The sequence below is a fragment of the Malaclemys terrapin genome, chromosome 1, assembly GCF_027887155.1.
Source record: "Malaclemys terrapin pileata isolate rMalTer1 chromosome 1, rMalTer1.hap1, whole genome shotgun sequence".
In the NCBI taxonomy this organism is placed as follows: Eukaryota; Metazoa; Chordata; order Testudines; family Emydidae; genus Malaclemys; species Malaclemys terrapin.
Genome location: NC_071505.1, coordinates 234568973 through 234589732, shown reverse-complemented (window position 1 = coordinate 234589732; position 20760 = coordinate 234568973). Strand labels below are relative to the sequence as shown.

General features: G+C 44.9%; 1 protein-coding gene across 3 annotated transcripts in view; it reads left to right on the top strand.

The window, feature by feature from the left end:
- MGAT4A (alpha-1,3-mannosyl-glycoprotein 4-beta-N-acetylglucosaminyltransferase A) overlaps nt 1-20760 on the top strand; it is a 144162-nt gene that overhangs the window by 114835 nt on the left and 8567 nt on the right. For 2 of the 3 annotated variants that reach the window (XM_054009516.1, XM_054009505.1), the window contains exon 13: nt 17762-17840. In XM_054009516.1, coding sequence (XP_053865491.1) covers nt 17762-17840 — 79 coding nt within the window. Of the gene's footprint in view, nt 1-9781; nt 9900-17761; nt 17841-20760 lie in introns of those variants that run through there. The other variant, XM_054009525.1, reaches the window with a different exon arrangement.

The window sequence follows — 20760 nt, the reverse complement described above, 5'->3', positions numbered from 1 at the left end:
TCTGCCTACCATATGGGTCAGGACATTTTCCTGCCAGTGCTCTGTCCCAAATCCCACGCATCCGGTGAGGAGCACCACCTCCACATGCTGGATGTGAGACGGGCTCTGGCTTTTTACCTGGAATGTACAAAGCCGTTCAGGAAATCCTCGCAGCTGTTCATCGCCTCGGCCGAATGCATGAGAGGTTGGCTGATCTCCACTCAGCGGCTCTCCAACTGGATCACCTCGTGTATTCATACCTGTTACAACCTGGCGGGAGTCTCCCCGTCGCCAATTGTGAGGGTGGCACACTCAACTAGGGCACAAGCCTCATTGGCTGCATTTTTGGCACGTGTCCCCTTCCAGGATATTTATAGGGCTGCCACATGGTCTTCGGTTCGCACGTTTACCTCACATTATGCGATTGTCTCCCAAACCAGGGAGGATGCCGGGTTCGGCAGAGCTGTACTCCGTCCCAAGTGTCTGTGAACTTCTACCCACCTCCAATATAGCTGGAAGAGGTAACTATAGCTGAACCACTTGGTAATAGTGACCATAATGTCACAAGGGTAAAATGCCTACAAGCAGCATGGAGACTACTTAAAAACACCACAATAGACATTCAGAATAAATGTATACGCCAAATAAAAAAAAGACAGTAGGAGGACCAAAAGAGTGCCACCATGGCTAAACAGCAGAATAAAAGAGATGGTTAGAGGCAAAAAGACAGTCTTTAAAAATTGGAAGTCAAATCCTAATGCGATTAATAGGAAGGATCATAAACTCTGGCAAGTAAAATGTCAAAGTATAATAAAACAGGCCAAGAAAGAATTTGAGAAGCAACTTGTTATAGATGGAAAAACTAACAGTAATTTTGTTTAAAGTACATCAGAAGCAGGACGCCGCCTAAACAGGCAGTGGAACCAGTAGATGACAAAGCTGCTAAAGGAGGACTCAGGGAAGACAAGGCCCTTGCACAGAAGCTAAATGAATTTTTTGCACTGGTCTTCAATTCAGAGGTTCTTCTTCGAGTGATTGTTCACGTCCATTACACATTAGGTGTGCGCGCGCCGCGTGCACGGACGTCAGAAACTTTTTCCCTTAGCGGCTCCCGTCGGGCCGGCGGGGCCCCCACGTTCCCGCCAGAGCGGCGCCCCGCTCCAGGGTATATATATCCCTGCCGACCCGACCCCTCCAGTTCCTTCTTACCGTCCGTGGCGGCGTTGGAACAACTCTGTCTCTCGTCTGAGAGTGTCCCTTAGCACATTAGAGTTATCTAGCAGTTAGTTGTGTAGTGTTTAACCAGTAGTTAACGGCTCATTAGAGTACTTAAAGTTCCTGCTGGGGTTGTTTGTTCAGCACCGGCCCCGGGCGGTGGGGTATGCCACACGCCCAGGGTTTTAAGGCCTGTGCCACGTGCCGCAGGCCCATGCCATTGAGCGACCCCCACGCTTCGTGTCTTCGTTGCCTGGGGGAGGCTCACCAGAAGGAGCGCTGCAAAATCTGCAAGGCCTTTAAGCCCAGAACTAAAAAAGAGAGGGACTTTCGCCTTAAACAGCTGCTCATGGAGACGGCGTTACAGCCCTCCACTTCGACGGCACCGTCTGCCTCCGTGCGGAGCGCCCCGGCTTCGGTGCGGGAACCGGCGCCGGCGGGTCACCCGAAGACCGCGGCACCGACCCAGCGGGGAAGTGCACGACGCCGATCGTCTTCGCCGGCAAAAGTGAAGGGCCAACCTAAGGCCCGAGGTCGCTCCCCGCACAAGAAGGCGGCACCGGTAAAGACCTCGAGTGCCCCTAAGGCCGACACGGCCTCATCACGGACCCCGGTAGTGGCTCCGGCGCCGAAGGGCCCGTCGAGCCCCGGGATGAGCGCGTCGAGCGAGGATGCAGGGCTGGAGGAACTGGTGGAACAGCCCTCCACTCCGGACACGTTTGAGGCAGCTAAGGACCTCATTGCCTTGTCCGTCGAGGCCCCGGCACGCGCTGAAGGCGCCCCGCCTAGGCTGCCGCGCAGAGGCAAGCCGGCGATGGTGCGCCCACCACGGTCGCCGTCTCGGCACTGTTCCAGGGACCGGTCCCGGTCGAGCTCCGCCTCGGTGGACTCCCGGTTGCCCTCGGCGCAAGAAGCACCGCAGCAGTCGGGCTTCAACAAACGGCCGGCACCGACTCAGCAACCGAGCACGAGTCGGCACTGCGAAGCATCGGCGGCTCGTTACCCGAGGCCGACCAGCCGTAGCCGTTCCCGGTCCCGCGATCACCGGTACCGTTCCAGGTCCAGGTCGACGAGGCGCCATTCCAGGTCCTGGTCGCGGAGGCGCTACTCCCCAATACCGGACCGGCACCGTCCCACGGCCCCACCGTGGCCTTCCAGGTCACCGTCCGTGGTCTCGGGGACTGACTCAGACCGATACGGCGGCTATGCCCGTAGGTCACAAGCCAGCAGGGACTACGGTCAGTCACAATGGGGCCAGCCGAGCCAATGGCCATTCTGGACACCCTGGGCCTACCACCAACAAGAGCCCCCATCGGGAGCCTCGAGATCCGGGCCATCCCGGTACCGATCCCGCTCCCCGCGGCACCGTCCGCCATCGTATAGGGAGGCAACGGTCTCTAGACCACCGGAGCGGGAAGGAGTGGACTCGGCACCGAGTACGGTACCGTCCCAATCCCACGCGGCGGGTCAGGCCGCAGAGGAGCAATTGGCTGATGCCGGATTGCAGGACAATGAGGATGGGCAGAAGGCCCCGACCTCTTCCTCCTCGCCAGATGAGGCGGTAGCGGGCACACTGGTGTCCGGCCCTCCCCCGATTGACCATCGGGCACACCAAGACCTGCTTCGCCGGGTAGCCCTCAATCTGGGCTTGCAAGCGGAGGAGACCATAGAGCAGGACGACCCCATGGTCGATATCCTGAGCCCAGAGGGCCCCTCCAGAGTCGCTCTCCCGATTATACGGACAGTACAGTCCAACTATAAGACGGTGTGGCAAACACCGGCCTCCAGTGCGCCAACTGCAAGGGGAGTGGAGAGGAAATACTTCGCCCCATCTAGAGGGTTTGACTTCCTCTTTCTACATCCGTCCCCCTGTTCGCTGGTGGTCTCGGCGGTCAACGAAAGGGAGCGACATGGCCAGCAAGCTCCTGCCCCCAAGGGCAAGGAAGCTAAGAGATTGGACCTATTCGGGAGGAAAGTCTATTCATCGGGGGGCCTGCAACTGAGGATCGCCAATCAGCAGGCGATTCTAAACAGGCATAATTTTAACTCTTGGGCATCAGTCGCCAAGTTCAAGGACTCCCTCCCACCGGACGTGCATCCGGAGTTCACGGCCCTGGTGGACGAGGGAATGGCAGTGGCCAAGACCTCTTTACAGGCCGCACTGGACTCAGCCGACGCTGCGGCTAGAACAATCGCGTCGGGAGTCGTGATGAGGCGTTCAGCGTGGTTGCAGGCTTCAGGTCTCCCGCCGGAGGTGCAGACCACGCTGCAGGACCTCCCGTTTGAAGGTTCGGGCTTGTTTTCCGACCAGACGGACGCCAGGCTACATAGCCTTAAGGACTCACGAGCGACCCTTAAGTCATTGGGTATGCACACGCCGGTAACGGAGCGTAAGCCCTTCAAACCCCAGCCGCCGCAAAGGCATTACCACCCTTGGCCCCGACACGAGCCTTACCGCCGTCGAGGCAGGGATAACAGGCGGAGACGTAACGATACGCCTAACCAGGGCCAGAATCACGGCCAGGGCAAGCCGCAGCCGGGAAATAAACCAGGCTTTTGAAGCTACGCCCGAGGACAGCGTACCACTTCATATACCGGATCCTCCTTTGGGTTTCAAGGACCGTCTGTCCCAATTCTACCGGGCCTGGTCGCGCATAACATCGGACCGCTGGGTCCTGCGCACAGTGAAGGCGGGCTATACCCTCCAGTTTTCCTCGCCCCCTCCCTACCATCCCCCTTCCCTGTCCCTCTTCAGGGACCCTTCTCACGAGCAACTCCTCATACAGGAGGTACAGACCCTTCTCGCTGTAGGAGCAGTAGAAGAGGTCCCTCTGGACCTAAGGGGAAAAGGATTCTATTCCAGATACTTCCTGATCCCCAAGGCGAAAGGAGGCCTCCGTCCTATCTTGGACCTGCGCGATCTAAACAGGTTTCTGATCAAAGCGCGCTTCCGTATGGTCTCCCTTGGAACTATTATCCCATCCCTGGATCCGGGGGATTGGTATGCTGCCCTCGATATGAAAGATGCCTATTTTCACATCGCAATCAATCCGGCCCACAGGCGTTTTCTGCGCTTCGTCGTCGGACAGCGCCATTTCCAATTTACTGTCCTGCCCTTCGGCCTGGCATCAGCTCCACGGGTGTTTACAAAGTGCATGTCCGTGGTAGCAGCCTTCCTTCGAAAAAGAAGGATGCGTGTGTTCCCGTACCTGGACGATTGGCTACTCGCGGGCAGGTCGGAGGCCGAGGTCCGATCCCACGTGACGCTGGCCTTGCAGATGTTCGACAAGCTCGGCCTCTGGGTCAACGTGCCAAAATCCACGTTAGTCCCCACACAGAGGCTGGACTTCATAGGTGCTACCCTGGATTCGGTAACCGCGCGAGCGAGTTTACCAGAGGCACGGTTCATGTCAATTCACGGGGCCGTAAGCTCGGTCCAAAAATTTCCCACGACAACGGCAAGGTGTTGCATGCAGCTTCTGGGGCATATGGCAGCTTGCACGCACGTGGTCAGACATGCCCGGCTGAGACTCCGGCCTTTACAGTTGTGGTTCGCCCACACGCATCGCCCCAACAGAGACCCATTGGATCAAGTAGTCACGATCCCGAACCAGGTGCTCAGCTCACTACGCTGGTGGCTCGATCGCCAGCAGGTATGCGAAGGGATCCCCTTTGCTGCCCCACAACCCACTCTGACGTTAGTGACAGACGCATCAGACATGGGCTGGGGGGCGCACCTGGGGGAACTGCGGACCCAAGGGCTGTAGTCCGGAGAGGACAAGCTGCTTCACATCAATCTGAAGGAGCTAAGAGCGGTTCGCCTCGCCTGCCAGACCTTCCACACCTTCCTAAAAGGTCACAGCGTGGCAGTCCTGACGGACAACACTACCGCCATGTTCTATATAAACAAGCAGGGCGGGTCCCGGTCTTCTCCCCTCTGTCGCGAGGCACTCCAATTATGGAACTTCTGTATAGCCCATGCGATACACCTCATCGCGACGTATCTTCCGGGAATTCAGAACGGCTTAGCAGACCGCCTCAGCCGATCCTATCGAATGCACGAATGGACACTGAGAGGAGACGTCCTGCATTCGATCTTCCGGAAGTGGGGGTTTCCCCAGGTGGATCTATTCGCCACCAGGGACAACAGCCAATGCCCTCAGTTCTGCTCGTTCCAGAACCTCAGCCCGGGATCATTAGCGGATGCTTTCATGATCCCATGGGGAGGGAGCCTAAAATATGCCTTCCCTCCATTTCCACTTATACACAAGGTTCTTCTCAAGACCCGCAGGGGCAGGGCAACGATCATACTTATTGCCCCGGCCTGGCCTCGCCAGCATTGGTTCACGTCCCTGCTGGAACTGTCCGTAGCCGATCCAATCACCCTTCCCCTCCATCGCGACCTAGTCACGCAAGACAAAGGTCGCCTACTCCACCCGAACCTGTCTTCGCTTCATCTCACGGCATGGTATCTCTCTGGCTGAACGATGCAGAGCACAGGTGCTCTCACCAGGTTCAGCAAATCCTCCTTAATAGTAGGAAGCCCTCTACAAGGGCAACATACCTGGCGAAGTGGAAAAGGTTCTCCCACTGGTGTGAGCCTCAACGCATACAGCCTTTACAGGCCTCGGTTCCGTCCATCTTGGACTATTTACTGCACCTCAAGAATCAAGGGCTTGCGCCCGCCTCTATTAGAGTTCACTTAGCCGCTATTTCGGCTTTCCATCCGGGAGAGTTGGGAGTGTCAGTATTCTCCAACCCCACAGTGGCCCGATTCCTCAAGGGGCTGGAAAGGGTGTTTCCCTACTCACGCCCGCCGGTTCCGACGTGGTCTCTGAACCTAGTCCTAAATAGACTCATGAGTCCTCCGTTTGAGCCCCTGGCCACTTGCTCCCTCACGCACCTCTCGTGGAAGGTGGCGTTTCTCGTGGCCATCACGTCGGCCAGAAGGGTATCGGAATTGAGGGCCCTCTCGTAGGAACCACCCTATACGGTGTTCCATAAAGATAAGGTGCAACTTAGGCCGCACCCCAAATTCCTCCCAAAGGTGGTGTCACAGTTTCACATGGGGCAAGACATTTGCCTCCCGGTGTTTTTCCCAAAACCCCATACGGACCCTCACCACCGCAGCCTACATACCCTGGATGTCCGAAGGGCGTTGGCATTTTACCTGGAGCGGACCAGGTCGTTCCGCAGAACACCCCAGCTGTTCATTGCGATTGCGGAACGTATGAAAGGCTTGCCTATCTCGACACAGCGCTTGTCGGCATGGATTGTGCATTGCATACGCACTTGTTATGAGCTCGCCAATGTTCCGGCCCCGGATATCCGGGCCCATTCGACTAGAGCCCAAGCGTCCTCAATGGCCTACTTGGCGCAGGTCCCGATCCAGGAGATCTGTAAGGCAGCCACCTGGTCGTCCATACACACGTTCACAGCCCATTACGCGATCCATCATCAGACCAGAGAGGACGCGATGGTCGGCCGGGCTGTGTTACAGTCAGTTGTACCTTGACTCCTATCCACCTCCAATGGTAAGCTTGGGAATCACCTAATGTGTAATGGACGTGAACAATCACTCGAAGAAGAAAGAATGGTTACTTACCTTCTGTAACTGTTGTTCTTCGAGATGTGTTGTTCACGTCCATTACACTTCCCACCCTCCTTCCCCTCTGTCGGAGTCTCCGGCAAGAAGGAACCGGAGGGGTCGGGTCGGCAGGGATATATATACCCTGGAGCGGGGCGCCGCTCTGGCGGGAAGGTGGGGGCCCCGCCGGCCCGACGGGAGCCGCTAAGGGAAAAAGTTTCCGACGTCCGTGCACGCGGCGCGCGCACACCTAATGTGTAATGGACGTGAACAACACATCTCGAAGAACAACAGTTACAGAAGGTAAGTAACCGTTCTTTATGGGGGAAGATACCCACATCAGAGCTATTTTTCTGGGCAAAGATCTGAAGTACTGTCCTAAATCTGTCACTAGAAGAGGTTTTAGAACAAATTGGTAAACTAAACAATAAGAAGTCACCAGGACCATATGATATTCACCTTAGCCTTCTGAAAAAACTCAAATATGAAATTGCAGTACCACTAACTATAGTATGTAACCTATCACTGAAATCATATACTTGATTACTTGCTGCATCTGAAGTGCTCTGGTCTTTGTCAGTTCAGCAAGAGTCCATCTAGCATGCATCTCTGCAGGACACCTTACAGTGGGTGGATTTTCTATCTTTTCACAGCCTGTCATTTCCAGATTTTAAAGGGGATTTCTTAGCATGTACCATTACCTTCATGAGACCTGAATTTAATGCTGTCTTGCTTGTTGGTTCCCCTCTTTGAGCCGTTGATAACATTTCTGAAAACCATGTTCTTGATGGCTGTTAGTTCTGCAAGGAGAATCTTAGGCCACACCGCAAGTTTGTGCCTAAGGTAGTATCAGCATTGCACCTCAATGAGAGTATTCATCTCCCGCTGTTCTTTTCAAAATGTCATTGCTACAAGGCCAAAGAAAAGCTTCACACCTTGGATGTTTGGAGGGCTCTGGCATTTTACCTCAGCCACAAAAAGTCTTTCAAATCCTCTGCCGGATTCTTTGAAGTCTATGCTGAAAGGATCAAAAGGGAACCTGTTCCAGCTCATTGTATTTTACACTGGATTTTTGATAGGGATTTGAGAGCTGGGGGATTTGATAGCTGCTTTCAACTACCTGAAAGGGGGTTCCAAAGAGGATGGATCTAGACTGTTCTCAGTGGTACCTGATGACAGAACAAGGAGTAATGGTATCAAGTTGCAGTGGGGGAGGTTTAGGTTGGATATTTGGAAAAACTTTTTCACTAGGAGGGTGGTGAAGCACTAATGGGTTACCTAGGGAGGTGGTGGAATCTCCTTCCTTAGAGGTTTTTAAGGTCAGACTTGACAAAACCCTGGCTAGGGTGATTTAGTTGGGAATTGGTCCTGCTTTGAGCAGTGGGTTGGACTAGATGACCTCCTGAGGTCCCTTCCAACCCTGCTATTCTATGACTGTATCAAGCTTTGCTACGATCTTGCTAAAGTCCATACTCCACCATAATAATGGCCCACTCCGCTAGCGCTCATTCCACTTTATCAGCCTTTTTTGAGCAACATTCCTGAAGTGGACATTCGCAAAGCAGCAATATGCTCATCTGTACATAGCTTCTCTAGATACAACACTATTACTCAAGCTTTCTGGGATGATTCCTGCTTTGGCAAATCAGTCTCTCTTCAGATAATCCAAAGTCCTAGCACTCATAAGAAAACTGCTGGTGAGTCACCCACAGCAATATGTATATGTGCACAATCACTCAAAGGAGAAAAAATGGTATTTTAGGAGAATGAAAAATAACAGTAAGCCTGCTATGGTGATTTCTAAAAAGACGACCACATTTTAACATGCATGTAATCTGATATTCTATAGAATGTTCCTTTTTTTATTTTTAAAAATCATTTAAACATCAATCAGTAAGAGAAGATTATTAAAACCAGAGTTGTTTAAAAATCTGTATATAGAGAGACAAAACACATACTATAACCTAAATAACTACTACAACCATGATAACAAAGCAGCTACTTGGAGTCCTGAAAAACCACTAAGGGGGAAATCCTGGCGCCATTGAAGTCAGTGGCAAAACTCTCATTGACTTCAGTGGGGCCAGATTTTCACGCCCAGGATTTTATAAATAGACCAAACAGTTCACTAGGCACATAAAAACCAGACAGAAAAAAAAAAAAACATACTTTTTCCAACTAAGTTAAAGTGCAATTGTAAGTTATACAACAACAGGCTCTAAAAAAATCAAGTTGTAGTTTAATTAAATTAAATGACACATGTTCAGTAAGTATCACCCGTTGATAGAGAATTTTAATTTAAGGGAAATATTTCCTTTCTCAATATAGAATATAAAACGACAAGTGATGTTCATGCTCCTCTTCAGTATCAAGCTCTTTAGTATCTTTACAAGCCAGCTGTGAAGAAACGAAAGTCTTGTCTTCATCAAAAGTGTAAAATAAGTACATTTTATAAGTACATAAAATTTGAAAGGACATAAGGCAGAAGCCTAAAGACAGAACTTTAGCTCAGAGAAACAACAATAAATTCTCTGTACCAGCATAGATTTTTAAAACATGTTGGAAAATACACATTGTTTTTATTTTGCTAGAAAAGATTACTTCTATTTCCTGATCTGATTTATGAGCCTTGTGCAATCAACAGCTGATCAAACATGGTACAATCAGCACATGATTTTGCAAATAGAGGAGATGAAGAACTGCTGTTCGAGATTAAACAGTTTAAGTATGGAAAGGGGAAGATTAAAATCACAAATAGAAGTTAAAAGTGTTGACATGGAAGATTTGTACAAAACTTCCTTTTTATGATTTTCAAGAAAACCCAGGACATTAGGCTTCAAGAAAATTTTCTAAGGTTTCATTACAATGGGCTATAATCATGATTGAAGCTATTTTTTAGAATATCAGTAATAAATAATGCATTTCTGCCTAGGGAAGTTGTTACTATCTTTAATTACCACACCAATGAGAGTCACAGTGCTTTTTCTTCGGTTTTCACAGCAATCAGATTGTATTGGATTTCATTGATACACTTCTACCCCGATATAATACGAATTCAGATATAACGCGGTAAAGCAGCGCTCCAGGGGGGCATGGCTACGCGCTCCGGCGGATCAAAGCAAGTTCGATATAACGCAGTTTCACATATAACGTGGTAAGATTTTTTGGCTCCCGAGGACAGCGTTACATCGGGGTAGAAGTGTACTTATTTCAACCGATTATATTTTTCTCTCCAGCTCATATGTTTTTAGATACTACATCTAGTTTACTTTCAATGGAATCAAATTCCAAATTCTATATTACATTCAAGACATACAGTGACAAAAACCAAGATTGCATGTGTAATGACACGGTCACATACTATTTTTCATATCTTATACAACTTTTTCTACACTAGCAATGTGAATCATCTTGTACTTCTATGTACATTGAAACAAAGTAAGAAGAAAGTAGTTTATATTTATGCAAGGTGGACATTGTAAATGGTTGAGGTTTTTTAAATGACACAAGAATTAGGTAGTTATTAACCCTTGCACAAACTCCATACAAAGAAGGTGTCAGGGATAGAGCAGCTTCTTACAGTTTCATTTTTATGAGGTAGCTTGATGTTAATTTATATTTTGTAAATGTAATATTACTTTTCATTGACTGACTTATTTTATAGTTTCCAAACTTCTGCATGTTTAAATTTGTAACTAAAATATTCTTTTACAGCTTTTATTTTTTAAGAGAATAATTTAGCAATTTTCACTTCTGTTTGGAATAATATACGTGTGTGTGTGTGTGTGTGCTTTCCAGAATTTTAATGATAATGAATGATTCTGAGGATATTGTGTTTAAATAGCAGATAGATGAGACACTATTGTTAGTGATTTTAGTAACAAGAAAAATGCGACTCAAGCAGAAAAAATACATATTTCCAGTGTTCCCATGGGTTGACACCAGTAAATCCCAGGCCAGATGCCTTAGTAATTCATGAACCAAAAGCACATCTCTCTACACATCAGTCAGGTCTGGCAGCTAGAAAAATGTTCTGTAGCTCAACTCCTCTTGGCCCTTGTGCTTGTTATCCAGCGAAAGGAAGGCACGCTTACTGCAGACAGCTAGCTAAATGGTACCCAGTGCAATAGCAATAGAGTTTTGATCTGCTGTCAAATAATTTTATCTTTACGAGAAATAAAATTCTTATAAATCTGAAGTACAAGAATAGACTATCATGAAGGCTCCATGTTTGTCACGGAAGTCACAGATTCCGTGACCTCTGTGACTTCTGCAGCGGCCTGTGCGGCTGGCTGGGGAGCCGCCTGAGTAGCTCGGGCAGCCCTTGGGCCGGTCGCACCAGCTGCTGCTGGGGCAGTCTTGGGGCCCCCGCAGCAGCAGGAGTTTGCGTATGGGGGGGCTCAGGGCTGGGGATTGTGTGCAGTCCTTACCTGTGGGGAAGGGGAGTAGCCTTAACTTACTAAAACGTAGCCTTAACTATCATACCTAACTTTATTTGTATTTTGTATGCATTCTTTGATTATGGTAATAGACCCGATCTGTCAAAGAGAAAATACACATGTGTATGTGTTATTTACATAGATGAAGAGAGATAAATGAAAAGGTCAACTTTGGATGGAAGGAAGCCTGGAAACTCGTTTAGGTCAATCATTTTTGTAAATCATATCAGACTGACATTATGCTAACTTTTGTGTGTTGCAGTGTTGCTACAGTGGAGCTGATAACTGCTGTAAATGAACAAAATCACCCCCAGTGTCTAAATGTTAATAGCACAGCAGGAAAAACACTGCTACTATTGCAATTTGTTCACCATTACCCCTCACAGAGAGCTTGATGACTATAGAGGAATTTCTTTGGTGATTGTTCTCACTCTGTCCTGCTGTCGGTAATAAGAGTTGTGAACTAAATAGTGATGAAGAAAAGCACTGTTCCTGTCTCTATGCAAGAGCATTTTATGCATTTGCATTTTTAAAAAGTCCCTTATGAAAAAATATTGGCGAGTGAGAGTGGTAATCTCATTAATATAGTGGTAAAACTCCCACTGATGATTAGGGTGTTAGAATGCATAAGGCCATCTGAATAGATCTAAATGCACATTTTAAACAAATATCTTTCTGGGCTGCTTTGCTGTAATTTTGTCTTACTTATCATTGAGACCTGTAGTAAATGCTGGAAAATGTACTCCTTGTATATTTTTGAGATTTCATAAATGTTTAGAAAAAGGATTACAAATCTGGTTTTGCAGTCCTTAATCCAGGCAAAACTCTCCATTAATTTCAATAAGAGTTTTATCTGATAAAATCTGCAGATTAGGGACCTGTGTATGATAAATTCTGTTTGTATGTTAGCATTGTGTAAACTCAGGTATTGAACATTTAACAACAGTTGTTAAAAAGCACAAATATTTTTCTTGAAGAGTTTACAGAGCCAATGCCCCTGGAGCAGATTCTGTTCTGCTACTCCTATGCAATTCCCGTTGAATTCAGTGTATACCACTGAAGTCAATGGAGCTTGCATGCATGCATCTGACAACAGAATTTGGCACTGTCTCTTTCAGGGCCCTGATCCTGTTTTAGGATTTTTTGTCACCCTATCACTCTATCAGAGAATTTCCCTATTCAAGAAAGCAGATGCTTAAAGTTAAGCATGTGCTGCTGTCTGAATAGAGATGTTTTCCCAAATCAGGACTAGAGCCCCCTGTTTTCCTCTTCTGCTTTCTTTTAATGATCCTTTCTGTAAGGATCATTAATCACAGCAAAAAATAATTTCTTGCAGATAAAGATTATGTGGATTAATGGCAACTACTTATCCAGCTCTAGACATATTTAACACTGACAAATTGGAAATTTTATGTCTGATTACATTTTAATAAATTGTAAATTGAGTGATTTTTCATAATTTTAGTTAAGTGATTATTCTTGAACTAGTTTTAACTGAGTGGTGATGCATATGTAGTGTGTTGGATGGTGCTTACTTTACATTTCAGTTGAAATGAGCGCTTCAGTGCTAATAGATTTTACATATTTATTTAGATGCATTAAGAATAACAAAAGCCTGTTAAACTAGGTGTATTTAGATATCAGTTCTATATGCAGTTACATAGACATTAATTTTAGGAAACTAGTCTGTGTTCTATTAATATAAATGAATGGCCTTAATAAATTCCCAAGTATAGATATACCACCTAGTGGTAAAAAATGCTGGTGTTTCTCATTCACGCAATTCATGTTGAAAACTCAATGTTAAAAGGAATGTATGCAGTATAGTTGTAGCCATGTCAGTCCCAGGATATTAGAGAGACAAAGTAGGTGAGGTAATATCTTTTATTGGACCAACTTTTGTTAGTGAGAAAGACAAACCTTCAAGTCACACGGAGCTATTCTTCAGGTCTGTAAATGTTACCCGCACAAAATTCTCTATTACACACACTCTAGGGCACCTGCCTTTACCTAGTTCCTAGGGCTCAAGGCTTCCACCTCTACCTAGTTCCTAAAGCTCAAGGCATAACCCTGTTGATTTAGGCACCCCCCCACCCTTTCCCAGTTCCTACATCTCCAGGCAAAAGGCATCTAACTTTATCCCTCAATGGGCTCCGGGCTCTACTCCTCCGTGGGCTCCAGGTAAACACCCATTCCCTGTGGACTCAGGGTTTAATCTTTTGGGGATTTATGGGGTCTTTTACCAGTGAAGGAGCCTTACACAGTAATATCCTACTTAACCTCTATTTATTAACAATCACCAAAACAGAATGCACACACTAAGCATACAAGGCTCACCGCTCCCAATAAGGCAGACGTACTGTTCCTGCTGGCCAGTCAGGATCAGGTAATCTGGGGAACTCCAGATTTTGCACTCTGATTGGCAGGCTGTTGAGGTCTGGCAGCTCTAATCTTGGGGCTGTGTCCTGGAGTTGGTTCCAAAGAATTTCCTTTTGGACCTCAGTTTATATAGTGACAGGTTTCAGGGTAGCAGCTGTGTTAGTCTGTATCCGCAAAAAAACCAGGAGTACTTGTGGCACCTTAGAGACTAACAAATTTATTTGAGCATAAGCTTTCATGGGCTACAGCCCACTTCATCAGATACATACAATGGAACATATTGTAAGAAGATAGATATATAGATAGATAGTGATAAAGTTCCTTCTCTACGTTGGTGGGTCCTGCGCTTATTGGCAGATTTTTCTTGTCTCAGAGATTCACAGTAGCCCTCAGTTTGACTACTTTCGTGGCTCAAATCTGCTGTTCACTCAGATAACCTCATCACTTGCCAATATGGGGGAAAAAAAAGAGTAAGAACAATCCCCGCAGTTTCTGCTGATCCACCATGTGGATCAGGAGTTGGAAGGTTTGGGGGGAACCCCCTAGGCCCACCCTCTACCCCGGGTTCCAGCCCAGGGCCCTGTGGACTGCAGCTGTCTAGAGTGCCTTCTGGAACAGCTGTACAACAGCTACAACTCCCTGGGCTACTTCCCCATGGCCTCCTCCCAACACCTTCTTTGTCCTCACCACAGGACCTTCCTCCTGATGTCTGTTAATGCTTGTACTCCTCAGTCCTCCAGCAGCACATCCTCTCACTCCCAGCTCCTTATGCACACCTCACTAACTGGAGTGAGAGCCTTTTTAAACCAGGTGTCTTGATTAGCCTTAATTAATTCTAACAGCTTCCCAATTGGCTACAGGTGTCCTAATTAGCCTACCTGCCTTAATGAGTTCTAAAACATTCCTGAGTGTTCTGGAATAGGCCCTGTTATCTTACCCATGGGAAAGGGACCTGCTTAACCTGGAACTAATGTATCTACCTTCAACCACTCTCTTGTAGCCATCTGGCCTGACCCTGTCACAATATATACAGAGAACATGAAAAGGTGGAAGTTGCCATACCAACTCTAAGAGGCTAATTAATTAAGATGAGCTATTATCAGCAGGAGAAAAAAAACTTTTGTAGTGATAATCAAGATGGCCCATTTTGGACAGTTGACAAGTTTATATAGTGAAACGTGAGTCGTGGTTAGTTGTACCTTAACCAATCATTTTATTAAAATATTACTAAAACAATTTTAACCTAACATATTGTAAAACATATTGTACATATTGTAAAACAATTATTTAACCAATCATACCCCACCACCTTAATTGATTTATACCTAGCAAATTAATTATGTAACAGACAGAAACAATCAATGAACCAGACAGAGATCATACAGGTAAACAATCGAGAAGTGGGGACCATAAAGATAAAACAATAAAGAAGTCGGGATTTCATAACCACTACTATTGTAGTGATTTCTTGCCAGACAGAATGCTATCAAATTAAGTTTTCTTTAACCATCTTAAGATTTGTTTCTTTATCTGGTTATGGTGGCTGCTATTAGGACAGGATCGCCTTCAGAACAGCCCGATATTACATGGTTTTATTGTAATTTAGATGTAATGTGAGGATGTGACTTTCTGCTTCTTAGCTAGTGGCTGCTGCTCTCCAGACAAAGGCCTTGGGCTCTACAATATGGCTACAGGAAAAGGCCTCATCCTTACAGGAAAGGAACTCCCAGTGTCACAGCTAAATGCAAGATGGAACAGATTGTTTAGCATAAGTAGTTAGCACATATTGTAAGAGATCATTCAAGGTGAAGTGGCCAGTCACAGGACAAAAAGAGAGATTTAGTTGGGTTACAGATTGTTGTAATAAGCTATAAATCCAGTGTCTCTGTTCAGTCTGTGATTTTTATTGTCTAACAGTGTTATGAATTTAAGCTCCCATGCTCATCTTTTGAATGTGTTGTGCAGGTTTTCTTTGAGGATGCAGATTGATATAGAGTGATTGCTTTGTGAAAAGTGTTCACCCACAGGTAATAGGGTGTATTTGTCTTTTATATTTTCCTGTGAGAGTTCATTTGAGGGCGTAGTGATTGTCTGGTTTTAAATAGTTGTTATTGGGGCATTTAGTGCACTGGATGAGATGTACTACATGTTGTGACAGGCATGTGTAGGATCCACAGATCTAGAAAGGTGTGTTGTGGGGGTTGTTGATCATTGTAGCAGTGGAGATATGTCTGCAGGTTTTGCATCTGTTGTTCTGGCAGGGTCTGGTGCTGCTTTGAGTTGGTGTGTCCTGGTCTGTGAATCCCTACGTTGGAATTCTCCCATAACTTTGCATTACAATTCCAATTAGTTACTCTTAATATATGTCATACACATTTATTTTTATCATCACATTAATACATCATTTAAAAAAAATAAAGTATCATTAATGAATGCAACCACAGTTCAAACAGCCTTCACTGAGGAAAAATGTTGACCATGAAGATAAATATATTTATTAATGATGAGAAACATCCAATTTTCTCCTAATATAACTAATGCTACATTTAGCAGCCCCTTACATTGAGTGTTCTTTGTTAGCAAAGTGAGTTCTTGCAAATGTGTGTTTTCAAATGTCTGTTTGAAATGTGTCCATTACCGGATGTCATAGGCATAATTAAAAATGTAATTTCTGTCACACAGTTCATCCCAACCTTGTTACTCTACTTTCTGAAAATGGAATTGTTGTATTTTTCCTCCATTTCATTGTTGTATTCTGGAACATTCTGTTCCCACTGTTATTAGGGGAAGCCTTGCTCAAAGAGACAGTCCTGTCTTGACTCTTAAAAGTAGCAAGTCTCAGGCTCATCCAAGTCTCTGGTGGTTGGGAGTTCCATCGTCCATGGGCTCCTCTTTTAAGTCCTCTTGGCCAGAAAGCTGTCTGCCACTAGGTTTAGAACTAGAAACTACCATATTGAATTAAGCCAATGGTCCTTCTGGCTTAGTGTCCAGTCTCTAACAGTGTCCAGTACCAACTCCTTCAGAGGAAGGTCCAGGAAACTTAATAACAAGCAATTATGGAATAACCTGCCCATGGGGAAAAGTGAATTCCTTTTCTCAAGTGGTTAGTGGTTTACTTGTGCCCTGAAGCATGAGGGTTTAAGTGCTATAAACATTTTTTTATGTAATATATTCCATCCGATATGCATGTTTACAGGGAAATTTTCTATTTTCTTTTTTCAAAGTTGTGATGCACATCGCAATATGGTCTCTAAAATTACTGTGTAAAATACATACAGGTACTGCTGTTGCCTAACATACCTTGTTTTTCTCTCTTGTAATAAATAATTCCGTAACCCCATAATAAATGGGAAACTGTTCCACAACCGGGGTGGGGGAAAGTGGCTTCTGGCTACTGCACTACATTAATTTTGGGGATTTGTTTTTTTGTACGTTTGTTTATAATATGTGATCAAGGGGTTGTAGCTTTGATGAGCCATAACACTATATAAATGTTAAAACACTAATATTTATTAATACATATAGTTAGGAATACAGACATGTAAATACAACTATGCTAATAAACTATGTAGCTTTGTTGTTGCATTCGTGATCTTGGTCAGCGCTTATTCAGTAGCTTTTGCCATGACCAGCAAATTTCCATATAGATGACAATAACATTTAGCATTTACTATATAGCATTTTTCATCCCTAGAGCTCAAAGTATGTTATGAAAGAAGTTATTTGGTATTAGTTTTGCAGATGGGCAAGATGGGATGTAATGGGCCCATGTGAATTGCCCATGGTTACACAGCTGGTCAGCAGCAGAGCTAAGAATAAATGCAATTTTCCTGAACCTGTTGCCTCCCAGTCCCCTTTGTCTCACAGGATAACCCTGTGGTGTCAAGACCAGCTCTATATGGCTATTTTCCTAGGTGCAAGTTCTAGTAACACGTAAATCCTATGAAAAAAACTTTGCCTGGTCACTTTTTAAAAACTCAATATCTTTCATTAAAGCAGAGCTTTTCAGTACATTCGTATATGAAACTAATTTTCAGTTGATTTTCATAGTTGAACTGGGATCATCTACCAGGGTAATTTCCATAATGTCGTTTAATGTTACTTATTAAACTAACAGTGACTGAGTGTGCAGACCATTTATTTTTAATTTTTGCATTTATAGATACTTGTTTCATAGTGGCAATCCAGAGCATCCAGGAGATATTCTACTAAATACTACAGTAGAGGTTCTGCCTTTTAAGGTATGAATACATTAATATCTCTCCTTTCTATATTAGAGTAAAGGCAAAACTCCTAATTTCTAATGAAATCATTGGATTGGGAAAATATGGGTGTCTCTTTTATTGGAATTGAAAACCACTTATCTCATCACATTTATTCCTCTTTACTTTAAACAGACCTTATTTACAAAGAGCAGAGACTTTCATTCAGAATAAAGCTTGGTAAAAGGAAGATGGGTAATCTGGAGGAGAACAGTGTTTACTCATCTACATTTGTTTAGCTGCTGCTTTTATTTTAAACAATTGGATTTTGGAGGAATTGGCTTCACTCCGCTTCCTCATTTTTCAACCTCTGAGTGTCCAGCCTTAAAGATCCTGCACAAATCCAGCTAAGCAAATATTTTGGCATCTTAATGGTCAAGTTACCAGAACAGAGTCTGAAACTTTCTATTCCTTCCACACAACCAACCTGGATTTTACCTCAAGATGGCAATGCAGTGAATAAAGTCAATTCCAGTCTGAAGTCAGACTCTAACCACTGTATCTAAAGGAGAATCTTTAGTCTTTTTCACCACAAAAATTTCTATTCCAAAAGACATTACTTCAAAAAGAGGGTTTTTTCAGTAGGTATGAAAAGAGTAATCTAAAGTATTTGTGTCTGATCTCATTGCAAATGATACACATCTGATGCAGATATTTTCAGCTGGAAGAACCCTGACCATTGTGTCTGGAAGATTAACATATGATGATTCAAAGTGATATCAGAGCAGTGATCTTGCTAGTATTCCTCTCTCCCCTACTTTATTCCTATACAAATCCTACCTTCAACACTCATGAGATATTACTTCGCAATTTTAATCAAAACAAGACCCACTCTCCTCTCCCCACTTTCTTGTGTTGTGAGAGGCCAAACTTATTGATGTTCATACATACATTGCAAGAGTGAAATTATAAAAAAGAAATAACTGCTCAAAATGCAAAAATTATTTGGAGAGCTGCATAATTTCACAATGGAAATATCTTTAGCCAAATTCAGAACTGGCATAAACAGGCATGAAATTGAGGTGTACCGGAATTAGGCCTGAATTTGGCTCATCATATTTACATTCTACCGGGTAGAGCTAATTTGATTTAAGTTCACTAGTTTTACCTTGGAGGTCAGCTGGAAAAGATGGGAAACATTTCAGACAGGAGCAGGTAAACAGTGTTGTAAGTCAGATTGTATCTTGATACCCCTTTCTCCTGATGTTTGATTCTTGTTGATTCATCAACCATATTTTTCTTTAAAAAAATCCATATATTTATCATGTATACAATTCTAAACATTATTAAAATTAATAATTTTAATACAGTTTACGTTTCATCATACTATTTTTACATGTCTAAATAAAGGCCAGGATGTATAGAAAGACAACTAGAAGCCTATAAAAGGGGTTAAAATATGTTGCCAACTCTTGTGATTTTTATCGCGTCTTGCCATATTTGTTGTTTTTCTTAAATCCTTAGTTTCTTGAGTCAAGTGATTACATGAGGGTATTAGCATTTTTAAAGGAAAACAAAAAATAAAGTAATTTTCTAGCCCTAGTGATTGCAGAGAAAACTTTGAAAAGTTTGAAAGTGGTGGATGTGATATATCTTGACTTTAGCAAAGCTTTTGATACAGTCTCCCACAGTATTCTTGCCAGCAAGTTAAAAAAGTATGGATTGGATGAATGGACTATAAGATGGATAGAAAGCTGGCTAGATGGTTGGGCTCAACGGGTAGTGATCAACAGCTCGATGTCCTGTTGGCAGCTGGTATCAAGCAGAGTGCCCCAGATATCTGTCCTGGGGCCAGTTTTGTTCAACATCTTCATTAATGATCTGGATGATGGATGGATTGCACCCTCAGCAAGTTCGTGGATGACACTAAACTGGGGGGAGAGGTAGGGTCCAGAGTGACCTAGACAGATTGGAGGTATATAAAATCATGAGTGGTGTGGAGAAAGCGAATAAGAAAAAGTTATTTACTTGTTCCCATAATATAAGGACTAGGGGCCACAAAATGAAATTAATGGGCAGCAGGTTTAAAACAAATAAAAGGAAGTTCTTCACACAGTGCACAGTCAACCTGTGGAACTCCTTGCCTGAGGAGATTGTGAAGGCTAGGACTATAACAGGGTTTAAAAGAGAACTAGATACATTCATGGAGGTTAAGTCTATTAATGGCTATTAGCCAGGATGAGTAAGGAATGGTGTCCCTAGCCTCTGTTTGTCAGAGGCTGGAGATGGATGGCAGGAGAGAGAACACTTGATCATTACCTGTTAGGTTCACTCCCTCTGGGGCACCTGGCATTGGCCACTGTCAGCAGACAGGATACTGGGCTGGATGGACCTTTGGTCTGACCCAGTATGACCATTCTTATGTTCTTATGGAGGATTGGGCCAAAATAAATCTGATGAGGTTCAACAAGGACAAGGGCAGAGTCTTGCACTTAGGACAGAAGAATCCCATGCACCGCTACAGGCTGGGGCTCGACTGGCTAAAGTGGCAGTTCTTCAGAAAAGGACCTGGGGATTACAGTGGCCGAGAAGCTGGCTATGAGTCAACAGTGTGCCCTTGTTGCAAGATGGCTAACGGAATATTAGGCTACATTAGTAGGAACATTGCTAGCAGATTGAGGGAAGTGATTATCCCCTCTATTTGGCACTGTGATGCCACATCTGGAGTATTGTGTCCAGTTTTGGGCCCCCTACTACAGAAAGGATTTGGACAAATTGGAGAGAGTCCAGCGGAGGGCAACGAAAATTATTAGGGGGCTGGGGCACAAGACTTAGGAGGAGAGGCTGAGGGAACTGGGCTTATTTAGTCTGCAGAAGAAAAGAGTGAGATGGGATTTGATAGCAGCCTTCAACTACCTGAAGCGGGGTTCCAAAGAGGATGGAGCTAGGCTGTTCTCAG